Below are 13,745 nucleotides of genomic sequence, written 5' to 3'. Positions count from 1 at the left end.
CATTCAGCTAGTGATGACATCATGGATCACTGGCTTTGTGCATTCAATAAGCCAACTAACTATAACTATATAACTGCCTTTCTGTGGATCCAGAGAACTGGATAGTATTTTCTGTGATATTCCATTGGTGATCAAGCCAGCTTTCTTGGACACTTATGTTTTAGAAACGTTGATTCATGCTTACAGTGGGGTACTGGCCACCATCTGCTTCATTCTACTGCTGATCTCTTACTTTTATATTCTGCTCACTGTCTGCCATCAATCCAGGGGCAGGGCATCCAAGGCTCTCTCCACTTGCACTGCCCATGTCATGATGGTCATGTTATTCTTTGGCCTTGTATCTTCATCTCTCTTTTTCTACTTAGCAACACTTGAGTGGGCAAGTTCCTTGCTATATTTTATGCTATCATCACACCACTACTAAATCCAGTCATTTATACTTTACGAAACAAAGAGATTAGAAATGCCATTAAGTGGCTATGATGACAGACTGGGGATTTCTGTTGGTATCTTATCATCTCAAATTATCAGAATGTCTTCTGTGAGCACCCTAAATTAGCCACACCTATCCTGTTACTTAAGACTGTGAAGAGTTCCCTAATTCACATATAGAAATCATGTATATCTCCTGAAGAAAGTTTTGTATCAATTCTTTAGTGTTCTAGAATTGCAAAAATGAGTTCCTATTTGAGAAATGTGGCCAGTCTTTATAAACATGATTTTGATTGTTCTCAAGAATGACTTGAAATTAGTAAGAATTTTAATGTTAATTATTTTGATTCTTACTATTTTCAACACTCACCACACTATCAGGAAATTTTCTATTATTCAATGCATTTCTTAACAGAGCATTTTGCATAGGCCTTCTCTAAAGTTTTCTTTAATAAGTTAGTGAATTATATTGCTATATTTATCTTTATAAAATGATAAATTAGTCTATCAATTAGATAACATTCTATTATCTTCTATAAACATATATATATAAGTAATCACTAAATATTTCAAATCATATTCAGAAAGGAAATTGAATCATAATCCTAATCTGGAGAGTTTTTTCTCTTTCATCATGTTTTAGACGTTTGTGAAACAGTGTAATATCTTTAAAAGATATGGAATTTAGAAAGATGGTAACAATAACCCTGTATGAGAGACAGCAAAAGAGACACAGGTGTATAGAACAGTCTTTTGGACTCTGTGGGAGACAGCGAGGGTGGGATGATATGGGAGAATGGCATTGAAACATGTAAATTATCATATGTGAAACAAATCGCCAGTCCAGGTTCGATGCATGATACAGGATGCTTGGGGCTGGTGCACTGGGATGACCCAGAGGGATGGGATGGGGAGGGAGGTGGGAGGGGGATTCAAGATGGGGAACGCATGTACACCCGGGGCAGATTCATGTCACTGTATGGCAAAACCAATACAATATGTAAAGTAATTAGCCTCCAATTAAAATTAATAAAAAAATAAATAAATAATAAATAAATAAAATCAGATTTAAACCTGAAAAAAAATACAAGCGAAGTGAAATTCACTTAGTTGTGTCCAACTCTTTATAACCCAATGGACTATACAGTCCGTGGAATTCTCCAGGTCAGAATACTGGAGTGGGTTAGCCTTTCCCTTCTCCAGGGGATCTTCCCAAACCAGGGATTGACCCCGGGTCTTCCACATTGCAGGTGGATTCTTTGCCAGCTGAGCTATCAGGGAAGCCCAGTAAATACAAAGATGTCTGTATCAACAACCTTCAGAGATTTTCCTTTTTTCCTTCCTAGTCATAAATGGGTTAGGCAGTTCATCATTCAGTTCAGTTCAGTTCAGTGGCTCAGTCGTGTCCGACTCTTTGCGACCCCATGAATCACAGCATGCCAGGCCTCCCTGTCCATCACCAACTCCTGGAGTTCACCCAAACTCATGTCCATCGAGTCAGTGATTAGGTAGGTGAAAAAATGTAGCTTTGGAATAAACTATCCACTTAATTCACTGAAGTGTTCAAATAGCCTGTAAGAACTAGATTATGTTCAGAACTTATAAATAATTTATTACTACATTAAGGAAAACTTTTCTTCAGAAATCTTCCTTAAAATCTTACACAAGTTTACATCCATTTATATGAAATCGATGGATCTAGAAATACTACCAATTTCCTATTCCTTTCTAAAGATGACATGATCCTTTGTATTTTGCAAATTTTAATAAAGAATCTCTCTTAAATTCAAAATATTGCACATTTCCTTTTCATTTCTAAAATCACTTGGTTCTTTCTGAGATATTCTGTTCCTCTGTGTAATTTTTTTCAGTTTTTCACATTCTTAATGTCTTTTAACTATATCTTTTAACTTATTTTATGCTCTCTTCTAATTTCACAAATTGTGTCTTATGTGGTCTGCTTCTCTTAACTCATTACCCACTAATTATCAATCACATATCCCTGCTTCTTGCATATTCCACAATTAATTTTTTCTATGTTACACATTGTATATAAAAGATCATGTAGCGTTGATATAATAAATCCTTCAGAAATGATCCACTCCTTCCTCTCTGAGGCATAAAATGTTAAGGTGTGATCACTTCAGTCCGATCAAGTACTACCCTATTGATTCTGCAGTGTAATTTTTATAAGACTTGGTACATTTAAGGTTTGCTCCTGTTCCTTGGATATATCCCTTCCACATTTGGATTATGATTCTAATAGATCTTTTGCTCCTCAATCTGATAGAGTTCAGGTGGTTCAGTATTGCCTTTCAGAACTTTTGAGCTTAGAACTTTAGTCTTCTCCATTCTCCTGCTACTTTCAAAAGTAAGACAAATTCCTCAATCAGAGTTCTGGCTTTATATTGTACTTTCTAATTGAATGTACCTAAAAAGAATCCACTAAAAATATAAATCAAAACAACAAAATAATGTGAACAGGAAAAATATGAAATACAAACTGATTGCATAACCCTGAAAGAATTGTGGATCGCAAATACTCAGGACACAGGGTCCTTTCATAGCTTCACAGTGAACCTGGCTCAGTCTTCTAGCTGTCAAAGCAAGCCAAAAATTAAATAGGCTTTGTAATTTACACAGATCATACACACTAACACATATTTAAGACCCAAGTATTGAGACACGGTAGAGTTATATGAGTTACTAGAGAAAACAGTCAGCAAAAAATTTGGATAGAATAGTTGTTGGATAATAATAATACCATCCAGGCTATAGTCAGATCAACACATTTTGATATTTGAGGAATATTCATTGATGGATTAAGTCACAGTTTCAAAAATTGTGAAATACCAACATATACATAAATTTCCCTGTCCTAAGTCAACTGCAGGTGACTTGAGTCCATTTGAAATGAAACAAGCAAGGGAAGCATATTTTCAAACTCATAAAATATACTGTTTATGAGGTTCTCCTTCTTGTTTTCCTTCCCAGTATCTGTCAGTCTCTATTACAGCATCTGATCCATTTTCTCTCTACTCCACTTCTCACTTGCTGTTTTTTACCCAGGTCATAAATACTCAAAGACACATATTTCTGTCTTTCAGAAAGAAAAATAAATTTAATTTATGATAAATAATTATGAATTTAATTATTTAATTATTCATATCCAGCATTTAAATTGGAGAGTTAGATATTTCACAACTTTCTGAAAATTTGCATAAGTAAGTTCTACATTACTTAATTGAATTAATAAAATTCAGTTGATTAATTGAATATAGGCAGTCTGATGCATAAGGCCATACTTTCAGTAGACACTAGTCTCTAATCATTGTTTTTTCAAAAATAGCCAAATACTTATTGAGGCTTTAATTTGGCTGACAAACAAGTCTTTATCTAGAGAGTTAACTTGATAATTCAATGTAACAACATAATCAATGGTCTAAATTATAAAATGGTAACTTCAGAAAAAACAGCCCCAAATTTGTATATAACCACTTGTATTTCATGAAGCTGCTTGAAATAACCTGTGCTCCCATGAGTTACTTAAGAGATCTTCCAACTCAAGAACTGACTGCACAGTCTCCTCATCGCCATCTTCATGTCCTTGTTCCTCAATGTGTAAATGGCAGGATTCAGGACGGGTGTAACCGAGAAGTCTAAAACGGCAAGAAACTTATCCACTGTCACTGTGGGAAATGGCCACATGTAAACAAAGATGCATGGTCCAAAGAACAAAACCACCACAGTGATGTGTGCTGACAGAGTAGAGAAGGCCTTGTACAAGCCGCCTGAAGAGCGTTTCCATACAGTGACCAGAATGAAAACGTAGGACATAATCAGTAAGAAGAAAGTGCCCATGGATATGAACCCACTGTTGGCAGTGACCATGAATTCCATTCTGTAGGAATCGATGCAGGCAAGTCTGATAAACCAAGGAAGGTCACAGTAAAAGCTGTCGATTTCACTAGGACGACAGAAAGGCAAATGGATCACAAAAGCTAACTGGACCACTGAGTGAATGAGGCCAATAGCCCAAGCACCACACACGAGCAAAAGGCACACCCATGGGCTCATGATGGTCAGGTAGTGCAGGGGCTGACATATGGCCACATATCGGTCTAAGGCCGTGGCAGTGAGCAGCACCATCTCAGATCCACCCAGGGTGTGAAGAACAAATATCTGGGTGACACACCCCTGGAAGGATATGGTTTTGTGCCCAGAGTACAGGTCAGAGATCCTCTTAGGCACTGTTAAGGTAGAAAGACACAAATCAATAGATGAGAGGTTGGCTAAAAGGAAGTACATGGGGGAATGTAGGTGAGGGTCAAAGGTCACTGCAAACACAACAAGGAGATTCCCTAGAACAACTGTTACATACAGCACTGTAGAGAAGGCGAGGAGGAAATGCTGCACTGGTCTAGAGGCAGAAAGTCCCAGGAAAACAAACTCAGACACAGAAGTGTCATTTCTTTCATACACTGGCTTTTTCTGATGGTACCTAAAATCCAGAAACAAAATAACCAAAGAATTTATCAAATGTTACTATTTAAAGGAACAGATTTAAGCGTTTATCAAATTCGGTTTTATGAAGAAAAAAATTTTCACTAACAGCCATTAATATGTTATGAAAATATCATGCATTAATTTATTTCTTCAAGTAACACAACTAATGAGTGTAACTCATATCCTATGAGTATCAACTATATTCTAAGTCCAAAGTCAAGGTCTGAGGTGAAACAGAAATTCTGACTTTTGAAGTTTTACAGGTTTGATCTAGAGTAGATACAGGTAGATCAACATTAAATAACTTTAAATACAGTTTCGTCTCTGACAACTAATTTGAAGGAAATATCAGACGGCTATGATAATGTGACACATCACCATCATGATTATTTAGGCTCTGCAAAATATGAGTTATCATTGAAATTGAGTAGGCCAGACTTTGGAAATGCCGTGTGCAAAGGCCCTGAGACACAAGGCCCGGGGGACAAGAATATGCATGACTAAGGTCAGGCTAGAGAAATAGGCCAAACAGGATGAAATCTTCAATCCACAATAAGAATTCTGCTTTTTACCCTAAGAGCAGTAGAAAATCTGGGGGGATATTCAGCTCTAGCTGATCATATTTCTGTTTTCAGAGAGTTAAAAAAACCTCTATGTAAAGAATGGAAGGAAGGGGCCAGAATAAATGGGTAACCTCAATAGACTATTGAAGAATCATAACCATATCACACCAGTTTGGACAGTGTGAATTATTCAGTCAATGGTGTTGGCACAACAGATAAACTTGTAAATACATAGATTATGGCCTCTCATCATAAACTCAAGAAAGTTTCAAAATGATATTTAAACATCAAAAAGGGTAACAAACCAAAAGAAAGAAAAATAATATTTAAACAAACATTTAACATCTAAAAGTCATTCTAAGAATATCTCATTAACAAATGAGGGAGGAAAAATAGTTGGCACTATCCATAATATTCAGTTCTTACTATACTTAGATACAGGTATATGTACAAAGTTTGCATACACAGCTACATAGATATCTTATATGGATGTATAAGCACTATAAAATAAAAATTAAAAACACACTGAAAAACAAGTTATAAAATATCAGACAGATGACTAATATTTCTATTATGAAATTAGTTCCTCCAGATAGATAAAGATAGAAAGCATGGTATACCAAATTTACAATGAGAAAAACGTCTAAGACTACTGACACAAAAGAAGTCCTAATAGCTGACAGTCACATGAAAAGTAAAACTCTCACTAGTACTCAAAGAAATGTAAATAAGATTGCGTTGGGTGCTATTCTGTATTAACAAATTTCAAAGGTTTAAAAAATTGATGAAATCATGGATGAGGCTACAAGGAAAAAAATCACATTCATACACTGATAAAGAGAAAAGAAATTCAATTTGTTTAGAAGTTACTTTAGAATTAGATTCCTAAACTTCAAAATTTTCACTGTTTATGACTAAGTCAAGTAAAAACATATACACACTACTATTTACAAAATAAATAAATAGCAAAAACTATTCTATAGCAGAGAAAATATATTTAATATCTTGCAATAATTTCTAAAGGAAAAGAATTTGCAAAAGAATATATATGTATATATAGAGAGATATATACATATATATATGAATGAATCACTTTGCTATATACCTAAAACATACAAAATGATTAATCAACTATACTTCAATAAAGGAAGAAAATTTTCTTCGTGTATTGAAACTAGATAAACTAACAGTTAAGCTACAAGAGGCATCAATGATAAAATATTATTAAAAAATTTATAAATAACATAAATGTCTGCAATGAAGCATATTCATAATTAAATATGAATTAAATATTCATAGTTCTTTCATCTTGGAAGAGTATTATTACTCATATATAGGAATAAAATACATTGCAATGAAATATATGAATAACAGACATTTAAAAACTGAGAAGTTCACAAGAAAGATATAAAGGAAATCCATTTTTAAAACTTGTATGTCTAAGGAGAAAATAGAAAATGCATATCTTTAATTCTTATCACTAAATTGTTCCTGTCCAGGCTTATATGCATTTAGTTTGAGCCATAAGAGATTATTCTTTCAGTCAGTTCATATTTGATCAAATGCCAGTTTTATAGAGTTCAACCTAATATACATTCTATTTTTTTAGACACAATATTAAACTACTGTATCTTGGTGGCTCAGAGGTTAAAGCATCTGCCTCTAATGCGGGAGACCCGGGTTCAATCCCTGGGTCGGGAAGATCCCCTGGCGAAGGAAACGGTAACCCACTCCAGTATTCTTGCCTGGAGAATCCCATGGATGGAGAAGCCTGGTAGGCTACAGTCCACGGGGTCGCATAGAGTTGGACACGACTGAGCGACGGAACGGAACGGAACTGTATCTTGAAACAAACCAAATTACTGATGCTTGTTCCACATCTGAATTGAATACCAGGAGTCCCCCACTTGCATTGCCACCACTAAGCTTTCCTCCAGGCCCCACACCACTAACAACCATGCTGTCTCTTGTCACTCCTCCCTTGGCATTCCACACCACGCCTGGGCTCTCCTGTGGGCATAATCTTCACTGCCTAAGAGAGAAAGCAGCATAAGCCGGTTGGAGCCCCTTGAAACTGTTACAGCCGAGAACAGACATGTAGGCAGCCAGGCCAGTCAGGAAGGAAATAGTGAGGGTAATGGATGGGAAGTGGGTCTTGCAGCCAAAAGGAAACACTGCAGGGGTGGTGCCAGGAGGCCCTGATACAGGGGCAGTGAATGGAGGTTTTTATAGCCAATAACTGGGAACAAATTAGAACTGGACAGAACAAGGGAGAATGAATAGGACACTCATCAGAGTTAAGTGCAGTGGGTGTGACATTTCAAAGGAGCTATAATCAAACCTGTATCTAAAGGCTTTGATCATGCAATATGTAGATTTTAAAATATACATTGTCTGGTATACAAAACAATGTATATTCACTTTGTTTCCATATGTAAAAAATATTTAAAACTGTTTCAAAGACCAATAAAAGGTCAGTTTTTTAAAAAGTAGTAAATAAAAATTTGTAGTGGTAGTAAGAAAATTAGGTGATTATTTTTTCCTGTTTTTCTCTTTAATTATCAATGAATGGATAAAGCAAATGTGATACACACACACAACACACAAACACTAGCATAATATTCAACTTAAAAAGCAAAAATTTCCTGCCATCTCCAAAAGGCACAAGAGTAACTTGTTATTAAACATGGAGAAAGTGAAATAAGCCAGTCACAGAAAGCAAAGCACTGCATGCTATCATACATGAGAAATCATTGCAATTCAGAAACTTAGTTAAATTTGATGGTACATGAAAATTCAGGATCTGTTCTCATGAGTAATCATAAGGTTATCATCATCTAGATGTGAAGGCAAAGTATTAGAGTAAGATATTTGTGTGTGTATTTCCATAGCCTGCAAAAACTGTTACATGATGATCAGTTCAGTTCAGTTGCTCAGTCGTGTCCGACTCTCCACAACCCCATGAATCACAGCACGCCAGGCCTCCCTGTCCATCACCAACTCCCGGAGTTCACTTTTAAATTGGTAAAATACTGATGGCAGTCTTTTATACGTATTTAAATAACTGGAAACAACTAAAACAACCACCCAAATACTGGATTAAATCAAGAGCCTCTAGTGGCAAAAGCAGAATTCTTTTTATGAAACTATGTTTGTGCATGAAAAAAAGTTCCAAAACTACACATCAAATATTACAAACAGTGAATCCTCAAAATAGGATACATGTGGCTTTCATCTCCTAAGGCCTACATTTCTGTATTATTTAAATGGTCTAAAACAACCTGGTATTGGCTTTTGACTTAAAAATGAAATTTATTGTGAAAATACAGAATAAGAGTCCCAGATGTATAACCCAGCAAATTCAGATTGTAGTGATGGTAGTTTAATCATGCATTTAAAAACTGAAATAAAGTTTTACAAGTGTGTCAACAGCTGTTTACTCATAGAACATCACAATAGCACCTTAACAAAAAGTGTTGTCCATAAGAAATCAATGGCCGAGAAAAAAATCTTCTATTTGTGGCAGTCTACTGCTTGATAGAGTGCCTGATGAACTCTGGACGGAGGTTCGTGACATTGTACAGGAGACAGGGAACAAGACCATCCCCATGGAAAAGAAATGCAAAAGAGCGAAATGGCTGTCTGAGGAGGCCTTACAAATAGCTGTAAAAAGAAGAGAGGCGAAAAGCAAAGGAGAAAAGGAAAGATATAAGCATCTGAATGCAGAGTTCCAAAGAATAGCAAGGAGAGATAAGAAAGCCTTCCTCAGTGATCAATGCAAAGAAATAGAGGAAAACAACAGAATAGGAAAAACAAGAGACCTCTTCAAGAAAATTAGAGATTCCAAGGGAACTTTTCATGGAAAGATGGGCTCGATAAAGGACAGAAATGGTATGGACCTAACAGAAGCAGAAGATATTAAGAACAGGTGGCAGGAATACACAGAAGAACTGTACAAAAAAGATCTTCACGACCAAGATAGTCACGATAATGTGATCACTGACCTAGAGCCAGACATCTTGGAATGTGAAGTCAAGTGGGCCTTAGAAAGCATCACTACGAACAAAGCTAGTGGTGGTGATGGAATTCCAGTTGAGCTATTTCAAGTCTTGAAAGATGATGCTGTGAAAGTGCTGCACTCAATATGCCAGCAGATTTGGAAAACTCAGCAGTGGCCACAGGACTGGAAGAGGTCAGTCTTCATTCCAATCCCAAAGAAAGGCAATGCCAAAGAATGCTCAAACTACCGCACAATTGCACTCATCTCACACGCTAGTAAAGTCATGCTCAAAATTCTCCAAGCCAGGCTTCAGCAGTATGTAAACCGTGAACTCCCAGATGTTCAAGCAGGTTTTAGAAAAGGCAGAGGCACCAGAGATCAAATTGCCAACATCCGCTGGATCATGGAGAAAGCAAGAGAGTTTCAGAAAAACATCTATTTCTGCTTCATTGACTATGCCAAAGCCTTTGACTGTGTGGATCACAATAAACTGTGGAACATTCTGAAAGAGATGGGAATCCCAGACCACCTGACCTGCCTCTTGAGAAACCTGTATGCAGGTCAGGAAGCAACAGTTAGAACCGGTCATGGAACAACAGACTGGTTCCAAATAGGAAAAGGAGTGCGTCAAGGTTGTATATTGTCACCTTGCTTATTTAACTTATATGCAGAGTACATCATGAGGAACGCTGGGCTGGAAGAAGCACAAGCTGGAATCAAGATTGCTGGGAGAAATATCAATAACCTCAGATATGCAGATGACACTACCCTTATGGCAGAAAGTGAAGAGGAACTCAAAAGCCTCTTGATGAAAGTGAAAGAGGAGAGTGAAAAGGTTGGCTTGAAGCTCAACATTCAGAAAACAAAGATCATGGCATCTGGTCCCATCACTTCATGGGAAATAGATGGAAAAACAGTGGAAACAGTGTCAGACTTTGTTTTTTTGGGCTCCAAAATCACTGCAGATGCTGATTGCAGCCATGAAATTAAAAGACGCTTGCTCCTTGGAAGGAAAGTTATGACCAACCTTGATAGTATATTAAAAAGCAGAGACATTACTTTGCCAACCAAGGTCCGTCTAGTCAAGGCAATGGTTTTTCCCGTGGTCATGTATGGATGTGAGAGTTGGACTGTGAAGAAAGCTGATCGCCGAAGAATCGATGCTTTTGAACTGTGGTGTTGGAGAAGACTCTTGAGAGTCCCTTATACTGCAAGGAGATCAAACCAGTCCATTCTAAAGGAGATCAATCCTGGATGTTCATTGGAGGGACTGATGCTAAAGCTGAAACTCCAATACTTTGGCCACCTCATGCGACGAGTTGACTCACTGGAAAAGACTCTGATGCTGGGAAAGGTTGGGGGCGGGAGGAGAAGGGGACGACGGAGAATGAGATGGCTGGATGGCATCACCGACTCTGTGGACATGAGTTTGAGTGTACTCCGGGAGTTGGTGATGGACAGGGAGGCCTGGCGTGCTGTGATTCATGGGGTCGCGGAGAGTTGGACACGACTGAGCGACTGAACTGAACTGAACTGAAGACATGGAAACAACCTAAATGTGTGCATGCGTGTGTGCTCAGCCATGTCTGACTCTTTGTGACCCCACAGACTATAGCCCACCAGGTTCTTCCATCCATGGAATTTTCGAGGCAAGAATACCAGACTGGGTTGCCATTTCCTATTCCAACACACTATGTATAAGACAGATCATCAACAAGGATCTACTGTACAGCAGCTTTGGTTCCAAATTGGGAGAACTGTACATGAAGGTTGTCTATTGTCACCCTGCTTATCTAACTTCTATGCAAAGTACATCATGCAAAATGCCGAGCTGGAAGAAGCACAAGTTAGAATCAAGATTGCAGGGAGAAATATCAATAATCTCAGATATGCAGATGACACCAAACGTACGGCAGAAAGCAAAGAACTAAAGAGCCTCTTGATGAAGGTGAAAGAGGAGAGTGAAACAGTTAGCTTAAAACTCAACTAAGATCATGACCCCCGATCCCATCACTTCATGGCAAATAGGTGGGGAAACAACGGAAACAGTGACAAGACTTTATTTTCTTGGACTCTAAAATCACTGTGAATGGTGACCGCAGCCATGAAATTAAAAGACGCTCTTTCCTTGGAAGAAAAGCTATGACCAACCTAGACAGCATATTAAAAAACAGAGACATTACTTTGCCAACCAATGTCTGTAGTCAAAGCTATAGTTTTTCCAGTAGTCATGTAAAGATGTGAGAACTGGACAATAACAAACGCTGAACGCTGAAGAACTGATGCCTTCAAACTGTGGTCCTGGAGAAGACTCTTGAGAGGCCCTTGGACAGCAAGGAGTTCAAACCAGTCAATCCTGAAGGAAATCAGTCCTGAATATTCATCGGAAGGACTAATGCTGAAGATGAAGCCCCAATACTGGCCACCTGATGTGAACAGCCAACTCACTGGAAAAGACCCTGATACTGGGAAAGATTGAAGGCAGGAGGAGAAGGGGACCACAGAGGATGAGACGGTTGGATGGCTTCACCAACTCAATGGACATGAGTTTGAGCAAGCTCCAGGAGCTGGTGATGGAGAGGGAAGCCTGGCGTGTGACAAGCCACAGGGTCACAGAGAGTGGACAGGAGTGAGTGACTGAACAGCAACAACTGTACAGCACAGGGAACTCTGCTCAATGTTCTGTGATGACCTCCATGAGGAGAGAGCCTGAGAGAGAATGGACACATGCATGCGTTTACCTGAATCACTGTGCTGTGTACCTGAAACACAACAGTATAAATCAAATGTACTCCAATTAATTTTTTAAAACTATATATATATATATATCTCAAAGGCAAATATCACACTTTAATCTTAAGTATGAATATCTAAAGTTACCATGAGTATCTGTCCAAATATTCCCTTCCCATATGTGATGCAGCTCTTAACTCAGTTATCCTCTTACTTCAACTGAAAGGGATCCCTAAAAGATCTCCAGATTAACACCTCTGAAAATACAGTGCCAGAAAGCCAAAGCGCCAGGGCTTTATTCTGCAGCCACAGACTAGAGCATCACAGATCCTCAGCCCCAGCCAGCCAGTTCACTGGTCTGCGGCTGGTCATGTACCAGGTATCAGAAGACTGTGATGGGAAGCTCAGGACACGCTGAGCAACACCTGAGGGCAAACTCTCTAAAGGACTGGCCCCAGGGAAAGACAGCCTGAGAGAAGTGAAACGGCAGGTCTTCCCTAGTAGACCAGCACGTTCATTTCACACTCATAACGCTGCGCAACCCGACAGACGGTCACAGACGAAGCCTGACGCCGCGCGGCCTTTCTCACCCTGTGTGTTGCATCCTTCCTGCTCACTCCTCTCTCGTTCCAGCCTGGGACTCCTCAGGGGATGGTCCACGTATCCATCCATCATCATTGTTTATTTATTTTAAATATAGCATTCTTTAGCCTGAGAGGCAGCTATGCTCTACATTTTAAGGAATGATTCTCTACTTGGACCATTCATTAGAATAACCTGGGGGAACTTTTAGGAAAGACTCATGCCCAAGTCTCACCCTCCAGAGATTCTGATTTAGTTGGCCTGGGAAAGAGGGGAGTTGAGGCAGCAACCCAGGGGATTCTAGGCAGCAGGACTGAGAAATACTGCTCTGGACAGAGCCGTGCTTCTCAGCCCTACCACACACTGGGATCATCTGAGGAGCTTTAAAAAATACTGATGCTTAGGTCCTACCCGCAGACATTCTGTGTAAGCACTGAAAGTACTGTGTAGACACTGCGATTTTAAAAGTTCCCCAGGGCATTCTAAGGTGTAGTCAGATTGAGAAGTGTTTACAGAAAAGAACTGACCTGGAGTCAGACTCTTATTAGTTGTAAGACACTAGATAACCTACATTAACTCTGCAATCCTCAGTTTTCTAGTCTTTAAATGGGAAACAATAATACCTACCTCACAGGATTGTTGTAAGATTAAGATAATGTAAGTAAAAATACGTTGTGAATTTTAAATAACTGTACAAAAATACTGGTAGTCCCACATGAGGCTGAGGCCTCCCTCAAATATTTATTTATTTACATTTTGTGCAATAATGCTTTTTGAACTTTTTCACAGAATTTAAAAATATATATATAAGCAGGAAAACATTCAGTAGGATATGAATACTACCTATGCAGTTAACCATCTTATGGTTTAATCTTTACTACAGTCCTCCCCTTCCCCACAATCAGTTCCTGGGATTTCATCCAAGCCAG

General features: G+C 38.4%; 1 protein-coding gene across 1 annotated transcript; it reads right to left on the bottom strand.

Annotated features, from left to right (window-relative positions):
- Window positions 1-3,978: 3,978 nt before the first annotated feature.
- Window positions 3,979-12,906, bottom strand: LOC129563385 (olfactory receptor 4F6-like). The gene is made up of 2 exons (XM_088840217.1): window positions 12,767-12,906; window positions 3,979-4,933 (listed from the first exon to the last, which is right to left on the bottom strand). Exons 1-2 carry the CDS (start codon window positions 12,904-12,906, stop codon window positions 3,979-3,981), a joined length of 1,095 nt encoding a protein of 364 aa, XP_088696343.1.
- Window positions 12,907-13,745: the final 839 nt, after the last annotated feature.

The sequence above is a fragment of the Moschus berezovskii genome, chromosome 9 (genome assembly GCF_049115385.1).
Source record: "Moschus berezovskii isolate FMDL1 chromosome 9, NW_MosBer_1.0, whole genome shotgun sequence".
Classification (NCBI taxonomy): Eukaryota; Metazoa; Chordata; class Mammalia; order Artiodactyla; family Moschidae; genus Moschus; species Moschus berezovskii.
The sequence above is the reverse complement of the archived record's forward strand: the minus strand, read 5'-3'. Positions and strand labels throughout refer to the sequence as shown.